We start from the raw sequence: 14,875 nt of genomic DNA, 5'->3' as shown, positions 1-14,875 counted from the left end.
AAACAGCTGAAGCTGCTTGAAGGGGCCCCAAAATCCATTACCCAAATCCAAACTGCAGTCATCATCCAGACCATCGCTGCCATGCTGTGGCTCGTGAGCTCTGCTCTCTACAGCCTTGGGCAAACCGTGGAACGTGCCTCCTCGAGCTAGGAACACGGCAAAGCTAGAAGCCACCCCTGCTCCCGGCTGAGCCCCAAATGACCACCGCTCACACCAGCTGATGTCGAGAGAACATTTATTCCACTTGGTCAGCCCCGGCAGGTCTCAGTGACCGATGGAAACATCCAGCCCAGACACCGTTCCCACGCACTCCTGCGTAGCCATGTGGGGGGTCCCTCCTGTCCCACTGCCCCAAGCAGGGGGGGACCTGAGGGCTCCCATGGCCATTCCTGCCCCAGGGGAGCCAATTCACGCCCCAGCGAAATGCACCGGCGTGTGAACTCACGGGCCCTCCCCTTCTCCTCACCGCCAGTCACCCCGCAGCCCACCAGCCAGTCGACAAGTATTTCCTGAGTGTTATGAGCCCAGCCCTGTGCTGGACCCTGTTGGGGTTCAAGAAGACATGGCACGTCCCTTGCCCTCAGGGAGCTCACAGTCTAGCTGGAGACTCACACACACATCCACACGTGCGTGCACAGTAAACCGGAGTGCAAGGCTGCATGTGCTACCCGAGGGTGAGACGGCGTGTTGACACGGGGACGGCTCGGAGGACGGGGGTGGAGGGCCTGGTGGAGGAGAGGGCTCAGCAGGGCGGCAGAGGGCCACATTTCCGAGCAATTCCAGGGAAGACGGAGAAGGCAACAGCAGATGCAGGCTGTGAAGTTACAGGGAAGGGAGGAGATGAGACGATAACCAGAGGAGAAGGGGTGCAACTGCGAGGCTCCCTTCAGGTGGGCCAAGGATCAGAGCACGTGGAAGCTTCTGGAGCTCCGACTGCCTCCTCTTCCTCTGATCTCCCCCCCAGAGCGGTGTGTCATTCCAGGACGAGACATAGGGTAGATGGCCCGTGAGAACCTCTGTGCCAAACCGAACCACATGGGAGACGCGACCAGCAAGGTCCCAGGCTGGGAGCCCGGGAGGCCTCCCGACAACCCTGACCAAACCCCAGCTTGACCCTGGGACCTCCCACCTGAACAACTCCACTGTGCCCCCCACAACTCACACTGCTGGGATTTGATCTGAATCCCATGGCTAGAGTCCTCTCCCCACCCGCCAAGGGTCTCACTAAATAGAACCGGCATCGTGACGTCTTGTTGTCATCGGAAACCCATCCCAGCCCTAACTGGCAACACCTTTTCAGGTTGAGTGGTTCATTCCAAGGAGGCCAGTGAGCTCCAGGCCAACTTGCTCCCACTGTCCACGCCAGCACTGGCAGGCCCCAGGAGAGAGGCTCGAGCTTCCTCCCCAGCCGTCCCCACACCATGCCCAGCTGCGCCGAACTCCTGTCTGGCAGGACACAGCCCCGCCATGGCTTGGATGCTGGAAGCAGCACCCCTCTCCCAGGTAGACTTGGCCCAAGCTCCTGCTCACGCCACATCCAAGGAAAATTCCAGCTTTCCGGCCACCTCCACAGTGAAATTGGAGTCCAGGCTGCATGGGGAAAACCAGCAGCCAGGTAGCCAGAGCAAGCAGCCCCAAACCAGAGAAGAGAAACCCGGCCCAGGGAGCCTCCAGCAATGTCTGCGGAAGGGAGGAAAGGTTCCAGAAGCCTGGGGCACTGTTAGGCCCGGGAGAAGAGAGTGACTGGAAGGGTCCCCTCCTCAGAATCCTTTATTCCTGAACGAGGGAAGGAAGCTCAGCCCGGGGAGGGAAAAATGCTATTTGCAGAGTGGCCCAGGCTCTAGGTCAGGTGAGGAACGCATGGCGGGTTAGGTCCGGGAGCTCCAAGCTTGCTTGCAGGTTCTTGTGTCTACATGAGTATGCGTGTTTTTCTGGGGAGAAGGTTCCTAGCATTTGTGAGACTTTCAAAGGGCTTCATGCCCCTCATGCGTTAAGAACCACCGCTCTGAGCGGCGAGTGGAGCCTACAGGTATGGGTCACACCTGGGGCAAGGCTTTGCCTCTGGAGCCAGGTCTGCCACCGACTTGCTGTGTTCTCGTAGGCCAGTTCCTCCCCGTCTCTGGGGGCCAGGCGGGCACAGAGAAGCCGGCTCTCCACACAGGCACTGTCCCTGCGGCCACAGGAGTGTGGACTGTGGCTGGGCAGCCAGGACAAGCTTCTCCAGCTGGGACTCCCACCAGGTTTGGGGAGTTTTTCCACCGAGCACAGAACCCGCTTCCAATTCCAGGCTGCACGGTTCCCCTCTGCAGGGCACCTCCCAAGGCAGGTCTTCTTAGGGGATGTGTCCTCATGCCAGCGGGCAGGTCCCCATGGGGCCCCATTCCTTGTCTCTGTGCCCAGAGGGCCTACCCACTCCACATCTGTTCATGGAGACAAAGAGACCAAGGTCAGGTCTGGGGCTCAGACATGGGCCCTGCCCAGACCCCCCTCACCCCCTCCCCCCCGCAGCGGGTAGGCGGGAGCGGTCAGCTGGGCCACCCTGCACTTGTCTGGCACTTTGAGCCAGTCCTCTTAGCCCCCTACCAAGCACTCCAGGATTATCAATCCCATTTACCACTGAGACAACTTGAGTTCAGGGCATTCGAGCTCCAGATGTCCCAGGTCCTGGGTTAATCTCTTCATCTCTGCCACTAAGTACTCGTCCACGTAGCAGCGGCCACATTGCAGCAGCCACCTAGTGGCAAGCAGAGGCCATTGACCCCCAAGGACACACGAAGCTCTAAGGAAGGGCAGAGGGCGGGGACAGGTCTCCAGCACCTAGCAAGGTGGTGGCACAGGCTGGGCACAGAGCGAGAGCTCTGTGAGTTCAGGTCCCTTCCAAGCCCCCAGCTCCCTTCCTCCCAACCCACTACTGTGGATGCCATGGCCCCCCAAGCCCCCACACCACCCAGGGGCACCCCTGCCCAGGATCCTGGCACCTGGTCTCCGCTCACATCCCCACATCCTTGACACTCCATGTCCCACCAGTAAGAGCCGCCCTCAAAGGCACAGCGGTAGAGATGAAGGGTCTTGGGGGCCAGGCTTGCCCTGCCCAACCACTATATACTAAGTGAGATTTGGAGCAAGCTTGGGTGACCCTCAGTTTCCTCATCTGCTAAATGGTGAAAAAGCCTGTGCTTTGGAGCACCAACTTGGAATCAGGGGCCTAGGGGCCAGGCCCGGCTCTCCCCTTGGTCAAGCTTCTTGGCTAGGGGCCCCATTTTCTCTTGCCCAGATGACCCCACAACCCTCGAGGCTCTTGCTCATCGCACTTTGACCTGTCCTCACAGTGCTTCCATCTCTCCTTGAGCTGCACGTCTGATATCACCGTGCTCTCCTCATTAAACATCTTGGTGTCCTCTCTCCCTGACCACAAAGTCCCTTGTAGGGCAAACATCAGCCTCCTCCATCTGATCCCTGCCTCAGAGACTCTCTACCTTTGCTCTCCCTAGAGCATCTCTATTCATCCCCAGAACTCAGTTCAAGCCATCAGACTGCCTTGGGTGACACCAATCCCCTCCCCCACCTCCCGGAGCACCTGATAGTCTGTCCCTTAGGATGGTCTGCATACCCTGTGTGAGCACCAAGTGTCACCCCTTAAGGCTTTATGTCTGTACCCCCTCCCAAGAGCACAGCACCGTGCATGACATAGCGGGGTGCCCAATAGATGTTTTTGGACCAATGAGGTCACCCTCTTTTATCTGGTAATGTTAAACCGCAATCCTCACAATATCCCAGGGAGAAGTCCCTTGTCAAGTGCAACTTACAGATGAACAAACTGAGTCATGAAGCGAAATGACTTCTCAAGTACACCAGATAGTAAGTGTTGGAGCCAGGACACCTTGGGGGCTAAGGGTGGCCTGGGCATTGTGGAGAGTGGCCCTCTCCAGGCGGCTTTCAACTCTGACATTCTGGGAATGAAGATCTAGTAGGAAGCTAGTCATAGACCCAGAGCCCAGTGTACCCCACCTCCCCTGCCTGTCCCCCCAACACTTGCCCAGGCCTGAGAGGGGCTCCGGGTGGCCCTTGGGTCTCACCTACTCTAGGCCGGGTGAGCCTGAGGAGGAAAACCAACGCAGGGCCCCAAAGCAGCTGTGGGCGGCCAGCCAGAGGGTGGCGCAGACACGGAAGGAGGCGTCCCAATCCCGGCAGCGGCCCACTCCTTCAAGACCCCAAGCCAGCCCTCCCCGTCTCCAGGGATCGCATCCAGAAAGGGGGCCTCAGCCCAGCGCCATCTCCAGGAGTCACGGCCCCAGCGGCCCTGGCGCGGGAGAGAGGCGGCGGCAGGCCTGGGGCGCATCATAGCACGCGGCCTAAAAGGGCCGCCTGGCCCTCGGGCCCGTGGCCGTGGCTGCGCTGGTGGGTCTTGAGCGAGCCCTCGCGCGCGAAGCTCTTGCCGCAGCGGGCGCAGAAGTAGGGCCGCCGCTCCGAACACGCCGGGGCGGCGCGGGTGCGGCGCGGGCATGCGCGCGTGGGTGCGCTGGTGGTTGAGCAGGAAGCGCGGCTCGCGGAAGCAGCGGCCGCACTGCGCGCACTGGTGCGGCTTCTCGCCGCTGTGGATGCGCTGGTGCGTGAGCAGATTCTGCTTGAGGCTGAAGCAGCGGCCGCACTCCGGGCACGGGAAGGGCCGCTCGCCGGTGTGCGTGCGCTGGTGCACCTCGAGGTTGTGCTTGACGCTGAAGGCCTTGCCGCACTCGGGGCACACGAAGGCGGCCGCGCGGCCCGCGCCCGCATGCGCCTTCTGGTGCCGCACCAGGCTGGGCTGCTGCGAGAAGGTCTGGCCGCACAGTGGGCAGCGGTGAGGCTGCTCCTCGGCCGGGTGGTGGATGACCAGGCCTTGCTCGTCCCCCAGGCCCTCCTCCCCGTCCCTGGGGGACCCGCCCCCCGACGACGCCAGCTCTGTCATGGGCACTTCCAGCCGCAGTCACCAGCCCCTGGAGAAGCAGAGAGAGGAGTCAGAAGGGAGGTGGGGGGCATCTAAGAACCAGCCGGCCCCCAAGCTCAGGGAGGACACTGCGCTGGCTCCCCACGACTTCAGCATCTGCCCCTCCACAGTCTTGGTCGAGCCAGTGTTTCCCTGCTGGAATGCCCTTCTCTCTCCTCTACCCCTTAATCACAGCCCGCCCCTCCTTCAGGCCTTTCTCAAGTGCCCCCTGCTCCCACAGCCTTCCTTGACCCCTCCAGCCCCTCCGGAGCCCTATGGCCCTCCATCATCACACTGCATGCAGGCCAGTCACGCCACCTCAGTCTCCTGGCCCTGTGCATGCCTTAAGGACAGAGCTGTCTCCTTCTTTTATCCCCAGCGCCAAGCACTGTGCCTGCCATTCAAAGCATTGAATAAATGACCATGGGTGAGATTCAGCGGCTTCTAGTATTGTAAGTTAGCCTGCCCCTGGGATAGGTCTTCTCTCTCCAACATTCTAGAATCTCAAGGAGGGGGATGCAGACCCAATCTGGAGGGAAGGGTGGGGTCACCAGTGGTTCAAAGATATTTTTGAAAAGCTTAAAAGAAGAAACAAAACAAAAACCCTGTAAACTTGAAAGTCATCTCAATCAAACATTAAAGGCAGCAGCTCTTTGTTTATCAGAATGAGGCATGCCTGTAAAAGGACTGCAGATCCCTGAAAGGGAGGGAGGTGAGCTCCCAGGAGCTGGTCTCAGCCTCATTCCTCTTGGCATCCCCAAGATATGGAAGCCCGGCTCAATGCTCGACAAACACCCCCAGATTCAGCTCCATCCCTTTCATGCTGGTTCCACTGAGGGTCCTCCTCCCCAGGGCACTGCATTCCTCTTAAATCCTTACCCACTGTCCTCACAGCAACCCGGGGGAAGGAGCAGACCTTCCTGAGCCCCGCTTTATAGATGGGGTAACTGAGGTCAGCTTATTCACCCAAGGTCACACAAGGTGAGCCAGGGCTAGGCCCTAAGTTTCCTGACTCACTGGCAAAAGCTCTTCTCAATATACCAGCTGCTCATCACTAAACTCCCCTCAAAACACACACACACACACATGCACACAAGACCACCACGACTGTCCCGACCACCACGGAGTTAGAGACACCCAAAGCACCACTGCTCCTGGAGGGCCCTGTCTGCCGCCACCACCTGCATGCCCCCCAACAAACCTAGGGCCGCTGCAGAGCCCTGGGGCCTGCTCCAGAGGAGGCTGAGCGGGCAATCCCCTGCAGTCCTCCACCCCCATCAGGGACCTAGACCTCCACGCAGCCTTCACACTCGCAGATCGCACTGCTTACTACAACCTCAGTCCACCTATCTGCAGAGTGGGAGCTCAGAGATACCCCTTTTGTCTCCCCCGCGCCTCAGGCCAGGGTGGAACACACACCCACCCTGGCGAAGGAGACAAGTACTACTTGCAGTAGACCCACCCACAAGGCTTTCCCCAGCCAGCGGCACTGACATTTGCAAAGATAGACCGTCATGGTCCCCTCGGCCAATCTCAGCCTGGCCTTGTCTCCGGGCAGCCTCCCCACTCTCCCCAGCTATATCCCTGACTAGGGCCCCCCAACTACGGAGAAAGGTCTAAAGCAACGGCCCCCTCTTCTCCCCCAAGTTCCTCCATCCCCTCCCGCACTCACAGCCCAGGCTGCGCCGCTGTTCCTCCGGTCTCCGGCAGTGGCTCTTTCCTCTAGAGCCTGCGCTGCCCAGCGCAAATACGGTAACTCTCCCGCAGCGACTCCCGCGCCCCTTCTCCCTCGCCCCCATAAAGACGGCCAGCCTCCCGCACCGCTGTTTTTATGAAATAGCTGCATGAATCAAAACAGCTGACCCCACCCACCCGACCTCCGCACACAACCGTGCAAACTCCCGTGGCCCGAGCGACCCCGGAGAAACACGGTAAACTATGCGCCGCAACCTCGCCCCCACGAAAACACGTAGGCCTCCCACCCTGGTGCCTCAACCCACCCCGCCCCGCTGCAAGCCCCGGCTCCCTCGGGGCACGGATGCAACCCACCCCCAGCTCCCGCAGCACCCCCGGGAGGACCACGCAACCCTGGATAAATACGTAATTAAGTCGCGGCGCTCCCCGCTCCGGGAAAGGGTCTGCGCCGCTCCCGGCAAATACGGTAGCGCGCCCGCAGTGACCCGCCCCCAAGGGTCCGGCACCGGCCTCGATAAATACGGTAATCTCCCGCCGCGGCCCCAGCCCCGGCGGCCCGGGACTCACATGGCGCCGCCTCCCGAGCCCCTCCGTCTCCTCCGCAGCGCCGCCGTCGCCGGCGTCGCCGCAGCCGCACAGCAGCCCCGTGAGGCTGGGAGGTCTAACTCGCCAACGACCTGGCCGGCGGAGAGAGGAGGGCTGCGAGCGCTGCGCCCGCCCGGGCAGGAGGCAGGAGAGGGAACCGGGCGGGAGCCGCCTCGAGAGCAGAACGCCGCGCCGGGCGGGACGCCCCAAGCTCCCCGGCCCCCGGCCTCAGCCATTCCCATTTCAGGATGGTCCGAGCCCCAAGCCGGCAGTGAGAGCTTCGTCCTCACCTCCCTCGTCCTAAAGCCGCGCTACCCTGGCTAGGCCCACCGACTGCCCCCAGAGCCCAGGAAGCGGGGTGGGGGCCTTTCCTTGCGAGGGAGAGCAGGGGGTGTGGCGGGAGCCCCTGCCGCGGAGCCTCTCTGAGCGGGGTGTCATGGGTGGGAGACAGCCGTGGAAGGGGCAGAATCAGCTGCCCGAACCAACAGTGTGGCCAAAGCCTCCCCACAACCCTCTGGCCCGGTTTCTGCCCCCAGGACGGCAGGGGACCTCGAAGAAGTGACACCCCCAACTTCCCCGCCTCCTCCGAACTGGACACGTTCCGGTCAAGCCAAAGATACCCCATACAAGTTATCCCATAAAAGAGCCACCTAGAACACCTAGAACACCCCGGTGGACAGGGCTGGGCTAATTCCAGCTTTCAACCGCCCTCAATAATAATACCCCTTACCTATACATTACTTCTCTACAAAGCTTTTTCTCATATATTATCTCGTGGGAGCCTTCCAATAACCGTGTGCCATCTAGGTTGTACAGGTGTCATTATCCTCTTTTATAGATGGGAAAATAAAATAAAATTGAAACACGGAGCAGCTTCCCCGCAGACCCGCCAAGGCCAGATGGGAAGGCAGCCCCCCCCAACTCTCCCCGGCACCACTCTGGTACCTAGAACCCCAAACAGAAACAGGGTGCAATGGTCATGACTGGAAATCATCTTGTCCAGGGTAAAAAAGTGCCCCCGGATTAATATTTCATGAAGAAACTGAGGCCAGAAGGGAAAGTGATTTTTTTTTTTTAAACTGTAAGTGCTGGAGGAATATCTAGTAGCCCTTTTCTCTGTGGCCCCTGGTAGCTGCCAGGTGGCGGCCCAGGCGGAGCTCCTTACAACAGATGGTGGCTGTGGCTGCTGGGGTGGCGCCATCCCTGAGGAGGGGCTCTGGCAGACGCAGGCCTCCCGGCCCCATGAGGCGGGCCCGGTCACCCGCAGGTGTTCGGTGTGCCTTCCTGGCAACTGCACAGTTCCAGGTGGGGTCCACCTGGAAATACACTCCATCCCTTATTCTCAACAGCAGACCTGAAGATTAGCCCTGGCCGCTATCACATCTCTCTCTGAGGACAAGTCCATCCCAGCAGGTCCACCTCTGGCCCTCTCAGCCCCTACAGGACCCACTCCCCACGCCACCCCAACCATGCTGCTCCTACAGAGCTAAGTGAGGCTTCCCGAGCCAGACATGCCAAGGAGATTGGCATTTAAAATAGAGGCACCAGGGAGGGAATTCTGGGAAGCCACAAGAAATGAATCCACGAGGACAGATGTCCCCATGACATTGCCAAAAGGCCCCCCTAACCGCTGATGACCCGCCCCCACCCCCAGCCCCGGTGCTGGAGCTTTGTTCTCCCAGCAGCCACACCTGCCAGCTGTCCAGCTCCGGTGGCAGAGGCTGTCAGCTGACAGAGCAACCGGCTTCCATCCCTTCTGCAGGCTACAGCACAAACAGGGACACCTAGTCAACAACCAGGTTTTTCAGAAACAAAACCAACAATGTACCTAAGGATGTCACCCATATTTTTAGCAGCATTTTCTAAGTAAGCTGTGCCAAAGAGGCAAGGCACACAGCTGGGGGATGGGCGCGGGAGGGAGGCGACACCCCCTAAGACCCACCCCGTCTTGGTGGGTGATGCCAAGGACCCAGGGTTCCCTGAGGCCTCTGTTCTCTGCTCTGCCCATGAATGAGTTCTGCTGAGTCACTTCATCTCTCTAGTTTCGTACACATGCACCCCCACACACACACACACACGCATCTCCCCCCACGGTTCCCATGTGCTGTGGTGAATACCCCAGAATGGAGATGGGGAGACTTTCTGCAAACAAAGCCATGCTTCTTCATACAGGCAGGGCCCGTGGCAGGCATGGCAGTCACCACCACACCACAAGGCTCGTGTGACAGCTGGACGTTGGACTCTAACAAAGGCCTAGTTTGCTCACAGCCAAAGCATCCCAGAGAAGAGCAGGCGCATGGCCCCCTTGTGGGCAGAGGTGTGGACAGCCCAGCGGAGCCCTGCCCAGGGCCCTGTGCAGCATCCGTCCCACACGCCACAGCCGTGCTAGAGGGACAGTCACCCCGTGTGCTCCCCTGGCCAGCCCCAGACCGCTGCCCCTGCAGATCCCAGCCCAGCTCTCCTCCAGCTCCTCCTGCTTTGGGCTGCACCCTAGGCCTTTCCTGCTCAGCGGGGCTACCACTGCCCCCTCCCCACTCGCTCTTCCCATCTTCCCAAATAGGACAACGATCACTTCACATCCCCTTCCAAGCATCTTGTGCTGACTTCAAGTTGAGATTTACCACACCTTTGTTCTCCCACCAGGTTGTGAGCTTCAAAGGGCAGGGGCTGTGTTTTCGGCATCTCTGGATCCCAGGTGCCCAGCATCTAATAGCCCCTCAGCCGATCTCTGTGGAAAGAATGAATGAATGCACGTCCAGAAGCCACAGCTGCTAGCCGTGGAGGGACGGTGGCCCCGCAGCCAGCCAGCATGCCGATGCGATGTAAGGAATGAGGTTTTGCAGGCACAGCCACGGCCCGGCATCGAGGGCCGCGAGACCCTGCCGGCACCTGGCTGGAGACGTGGGGCTGTGGGTGCAAGATCTCATCGGCTCCGAAGTTCTCTTTCCTTGACATTAAAGCCCAAGATGGGACCTAGGATCACTTCAGCCAAGCCCTTAAATTTGCAGCTGGCCTCCTTCACACAGGTGGAGACTCCCGCCTTATGGGATGGAGCTCTGTTTGGGGAAAACCCTGTTCTTCTCTTTCCATAGTAAACTTGGCACTTGTACAAACGCTGTGCACGTAGCCACACACAGGGCTTGTTAAAATAATGGTGGTAACGGCTATTCACTGAGCGCTTGCTGTGTGCCAGGCGCTACTCCACAAGCATTGCATGGGTTCCTTGCACGGGGTCCTGCAGCCTACACGGTAAAGCCAGGATTCAGTCCCAGAGCTATCCGACTCTATCCACGGCTCCCAACAACAAAAGAAAGCTCTTTCTAGATTTGGGTGGTGGCAGGGAGAGACCCAACATTCCTACTTCTTAATAGGAGCATTATTCCTACAGCTATACTGTCCAACAGCCACACGTGGCTTAATTAATTAAAATTAAATTTTAAATTCAGTTCCTCAGCCTCACACGCCACATTTTAAGTACTCAGTAGCCACGTGTGGCTGGTGACTATGGTATTGGACGGCACAGTTATAGAATATTTTCCTCATCCCAGAAAGTTCTATCTGGACAGTTCCTGTCTGGGGCACCGCCCCCTCCAGATCTGAGCAACCTAGGAGACACCACTCTCTTTTTAACCCAAGGGACAACCTACAGGATGCCATTCATTTTCCTCTCTTCTCTGCCATGATCCAGTAGGAGCAGTGACCTGTGAGAACATACTATTTCCAGCCCCAACACTTCTCCTCTTGCCAAAAGGTTGATATATAAAGAATAAAAGGAAAAGGTCTCAGAAGCATCCCCCAAGTGCTGTCCGCCAAGTGCCTGCTGGTCCCGCTCTCTCCCTGTCTGTGCACCTGCCCACTGGCCTCCCAGCCTCTTCTCCCTCTGGCAGCTCCCCGGGGCTGGGACTGGGCAAGCAGGAAGCCCAGTCTTCCTGAGGAGGCTGCCAGCTTGCTGGCCGACTCGAAGCTCGGGTTGCTTGCCAAAGAGCCACCATTTTCCCAGTTCCTAGGTCATTTTTCTTAGCTCCCAGACTGCTTCTCACAGAGGAACACAGGGATGACGCAGGCGGTTCCGGGAACCCCAGCTCCCCCAAGCTCATCTGGCCCATTCGAAGCTTGGCTGTGGGTCCCCACCACAGACCTGCACTTACCTGGAGGTGGACCGAAGTCCTTTATGATCTTGATCTGCTTATGGTCGTTTCCTGTTCACCTGAGAAACCCTTTTATCTCGGCATGCTCTCGAGTATTTGGGATCGTAAACCACTAAGACAGATCTGACCTTCTTGTCTGATTTTATGACATGCTCTTCCTAAGTATTCCCTGGCCTAGTTTTATTACTTTACAATGAAGGGGGAAGAAAATTGAAGTCGACAATGCCAGGCCACCCTTGGAGAAGCCAGTGATCGTGGCAGTGGAAGGGGCTTGGCTAACAGGAGGCCTAGGACCTGCCCTTGGTTTGTGACATGACCTGGTGGGCCAATCCCGCCGCAGCACCCCCCCTTCCCTGTACCACTGCCCTGCCACGGTCACTGACTTCACAGTGAGGCTACATGACATAGTGAACAAGCTTTAGTCAGGGAGCTGGGGCTGGGACAATTTATTCAAGAGCTGACTGGACAGACTGTTCTGAGCTATGTGTGTATTAGTGATTTCCCATGAAGGTGCAGGAACCCCTCAAGGATAGGGACCGTGGCTGCTACTGGCTGAATTCTGTCCCCCTCCAAATTCATATATTGAAGCCCTGACCCCCCCCCCCCCCGCAATGTGATGGCATTCAGAGCTGGGTCCTTTGGGGGGCAATGAGGTTTCGATGAGGTTGTGAGACTGGGATCTTCCTTGATGAGATTAGTGTTCTTACAAAGAGATACCAGAGGGCATGCACCCCCCCTCCCCCTGCCATGTGAGGACACAGGGAGAAGGTGGTCATCTGCAAGCCAGGAAGTGGGCCCTCACCAGGAACCGAATCTGCCAGCACCTTGATCTTGGACTCCCAGCCTCCAGACTGTGAGAAGTAAACACTTGTCGCTTAAGACTGCTTACCCCAGTCTGTGGTCCTTTGTCATGGCAGCCCAAGTGCCTGGCACACAGTAGCCTTGTGAGTTGACGTGTGCCATCCCCTGACCTGGCCAATGGGGCATACATCTCAGTAATTCTTCACTCTCATGGATGTGGCCCTGACCCCCTGTGACCCAAAGCACCCATCTGTGAGGATCAGTCACCTTGGGTTAGTGAACAAGCCGTCTCCTAATTTGCACAAGGAAGAAAGCCGCGATTAGGCTTCATTAATCCCACGTCCTACCAGCCTAGCTATTGGATTGGCTTGATCATTAAACAGAGGCCGTTGGTGGATGAGGACACCTTCGATCGCACAGAAATTGCCACCTGACTGAGATCTTCAGTGGCTGCCGGCACTGCCCCTCACGCACCTGATCCCACGGGGCTCCAGGCTCTGGCAGGCTCATCCTTGCAGGCAGCAGCTTTCCAATGCAGGAGTGGTACTCTGGGATGCCTGCCTGGAGGAGGCAGGCTTGCTTGAGTGGGTCTCAGGATTTGCTAAGTGGCAAAGTGGAAAAAGCAAATGACCCAGGGGTAAAGTAGGTTTTGCCGAGATCCAGGGCACTTGGCCTCCCTGAGCAGGGCAGGCTGGGAAAGGAGTTGCAGGAGGGGACAGGCATTCTGGGAAGGTAGGAGAGCACCGAGAGCCTAGAAAAACCCCTCTGGACTGAGAGCCTCACTCTCACATGGGCAGCAACCAGCGGGCACAGCTTGTCCAGTGGGAGAGATCACACAGCAGGGTTTATGATGCAAGCAAGACCTGGCCCAGGAGTGGGCTGCCCAGCTGAGCGCTAACCATTCCTGGCGCTGTGTTCCCCAGGCAGGCGGGATCACCTCCCCAGGTCTTTCTGTGATGCTACAACAATGAGAGCCCTTGCCAGATGAACGGAATTCAACAGAATCTGAGAAAGCAGTGACCGAGCATCTCCTGGGGAAGGCAGCACTTCCCTGAGTGAAGAGAAGCCAGTGGGCTCCTGGGAGGCAGGCGGACACGGTTCCTCCTCATAGAGAATGCTACGGTCCCCCCCTTTCCCTCCCAGCTCCTAGCTATCCAACCCTAAGTACCCCCAACACCCGGCTCTCTCTGCAATTCCCTCCCCTCCTATGGAGGACGCCGTCCAAGGCCACAGGCCCAGACTGGAGCCCTGGGTTCTCCTGTCAGCGCCAGGGCCCCAGCACCCTGCTTTGGAAGAGACCTCTGGGAGAGTAGAGGCTGAGGAGGGTACGTGGGAAGATATCAAATTGCTTTGGAGAGGGCAAGAGAATACTCCCGCCACCCCCAGCAAGAACTAGGCATAGGGAGCTGCTAGGCTCGTGGCCAAAGCTTCCTGTCCTGGTCCTGGGGGCAAATGAGTACCCCAGAGCCCACACAGACTTGGGAGTTCCAAAAGGGAGGCTTACAAAGGACAATGAGACCACATGAGACAGTCAATCCTTCATTTTTCTCTTCTGCAACACTGGCATTGATAAAGACCCAAGTCAGTGACAGCCGTCGGGAGTGCCCCGGGCTGCCAAGAGCAGCTCATGGGGTTCTTTCCTGCTGCAGGACCCTCCCCAAGCTACCAGACCTCAGCTGCCACTACCCCTCTCATACCCCAGTCCGACCACCGCACACATACCAGGCCTAAGGTCCCGCCCGCCATGACAGCACCCTGGGCTTTGGGGCACTCACGGTTGAGAAGGACCAGGGAACCATTCACTCCTTCCAAAAATACGCACTGAATGGCCATTAAGTGCCAGGCACCGCCCTTGGCACTGGGACTATGCCTACCCCTCCGCAGCCACCACGGCTGGCTTCCATCCTTGCTATCAGAGTCTGTTAAAACTCCCCCACTAGACGGCGTCTGGCCATCCGGCAGCCTGCACTGACCGGCTGCGGCTACTCAGCTGATCAGTCCGGCCTTGGGCCATTTCACACCGGGGAGCCTCTCCCAGGGCCCTGACAGCGCCTCGCCTCACCGGGGCCTGAGGCCTGCGGTCCCAAGACTGACGGACCCACGGACATATTCAGGCTCCAGAGTGAAATCCGTTCCATCCTACCTCCTCCCTCAGCCCACCCTGGGGCTGTCCCCTTTGAGAGGCTTCTGGAATTCAATTCTAGCCTTCGGAGCCTTGAGGAAATCCCCTTTCACGGGTTCTACCCCAGGGATTGTAGAAACCATCATTTCTGGCCACGGCACGCCCACAAACATCCCCTCCCACCCCCACCGCGAGTCCGCTTGGGTCTGGCGCACTAAAGCGCCTGATCCTTGGCGCTGGGGGTGGGCGCCAGGGCCCCGCGGTGCACGCGCTGGTGCTTCAGCAGGTGCTGCTTCTGGCTGAAGCCACGGCCGCACGCGGAGCACAGGTAGGGCCGCTCGCCGGTGTGGTTGCGTCGGTGCCGCGTCAGGTTGGGCTTCTGGCTGAAGCGGCGGCCGCACTCCGGGCACGGGTAGGGCCGCTCGCCCGTGTGGATGCGCTGGTGGATGGTGAGCGCCGACCACCACGAGAAGCTCTTGCCGCACTCGTTGCAGATGAACTGGCGGGGCTCGCCCGGCGCGCTCAGGCCGGCCCGCGCCCGGCCCCACGGCACGGGCCCCC

The 14,875-nt window shown here is 59.0% G+C and overlaps 1 protein-coding gene across 1 annotated transcript in view; it reads right to left on the bottom strand.

The window, feature by feature from the left end:
* Nucleotides 1-227: 227 nt before the first annotated feature.
* Nucleotides 228-14,875, bottom strand: part of ZNF775 (zinc finger protein 775) — a 24,475-nt gene continuing 9,827 nt past the window's right edge. Inside the window, exons 4-9 of the mRNA XM_034649101.1 lie at nucleotides 14,530-14,871; nucleotides 8,935-9,006; nucleotides 8,178-8,188; nucleotides 7,226-7,335; nucleotides 2,615-4,963; nucleotides 228-2,420 (exon numbers count right to left, since the gene is read on the bottom strand). Of these exons, the coding sequence (XP_034504992.1) occupies nucleotides 4,082-4,963; nucleotides 7,226-7,335; nucleotides 8,178-8,188; nucleotides 8,935-9,006; nucleotides 14,530-14,871 (1,417 nt within the window). The 3' untranslated portion in view covers nucleotides 228-2,420; nucleotides 2,615-4,081. The remainder of the gene's footprint in view (nucleotides 2,421-2,614; nucleotides 4,964-7,225; nucleotides 7,336-8,177; nucleotides 8,189-8,934; nucleotides 9,007-14,529; nucleotides 14,872-14,875) is intronic.

Source organism: Ailuropoda melanoleuca, chromosome 1 (genome assembly GCF_002007445.2).
Source record: "Ailuropoda melanoleuca isolate Jingjing chromosome 1, ASM200744v2, whole genome shotgun sequence".
In the NCBI taxonomy this organism is placed as follows: domain Eukaryota; kingdom Metazoa; phylum Chordata; class Mammalia; order Carnivora; family Ursidae; genus Ailuropoda; species Ailuropoda melanoleuca.
This window is presented reverse-complemented; position numbering and strand designations above follow the sequence as displayed.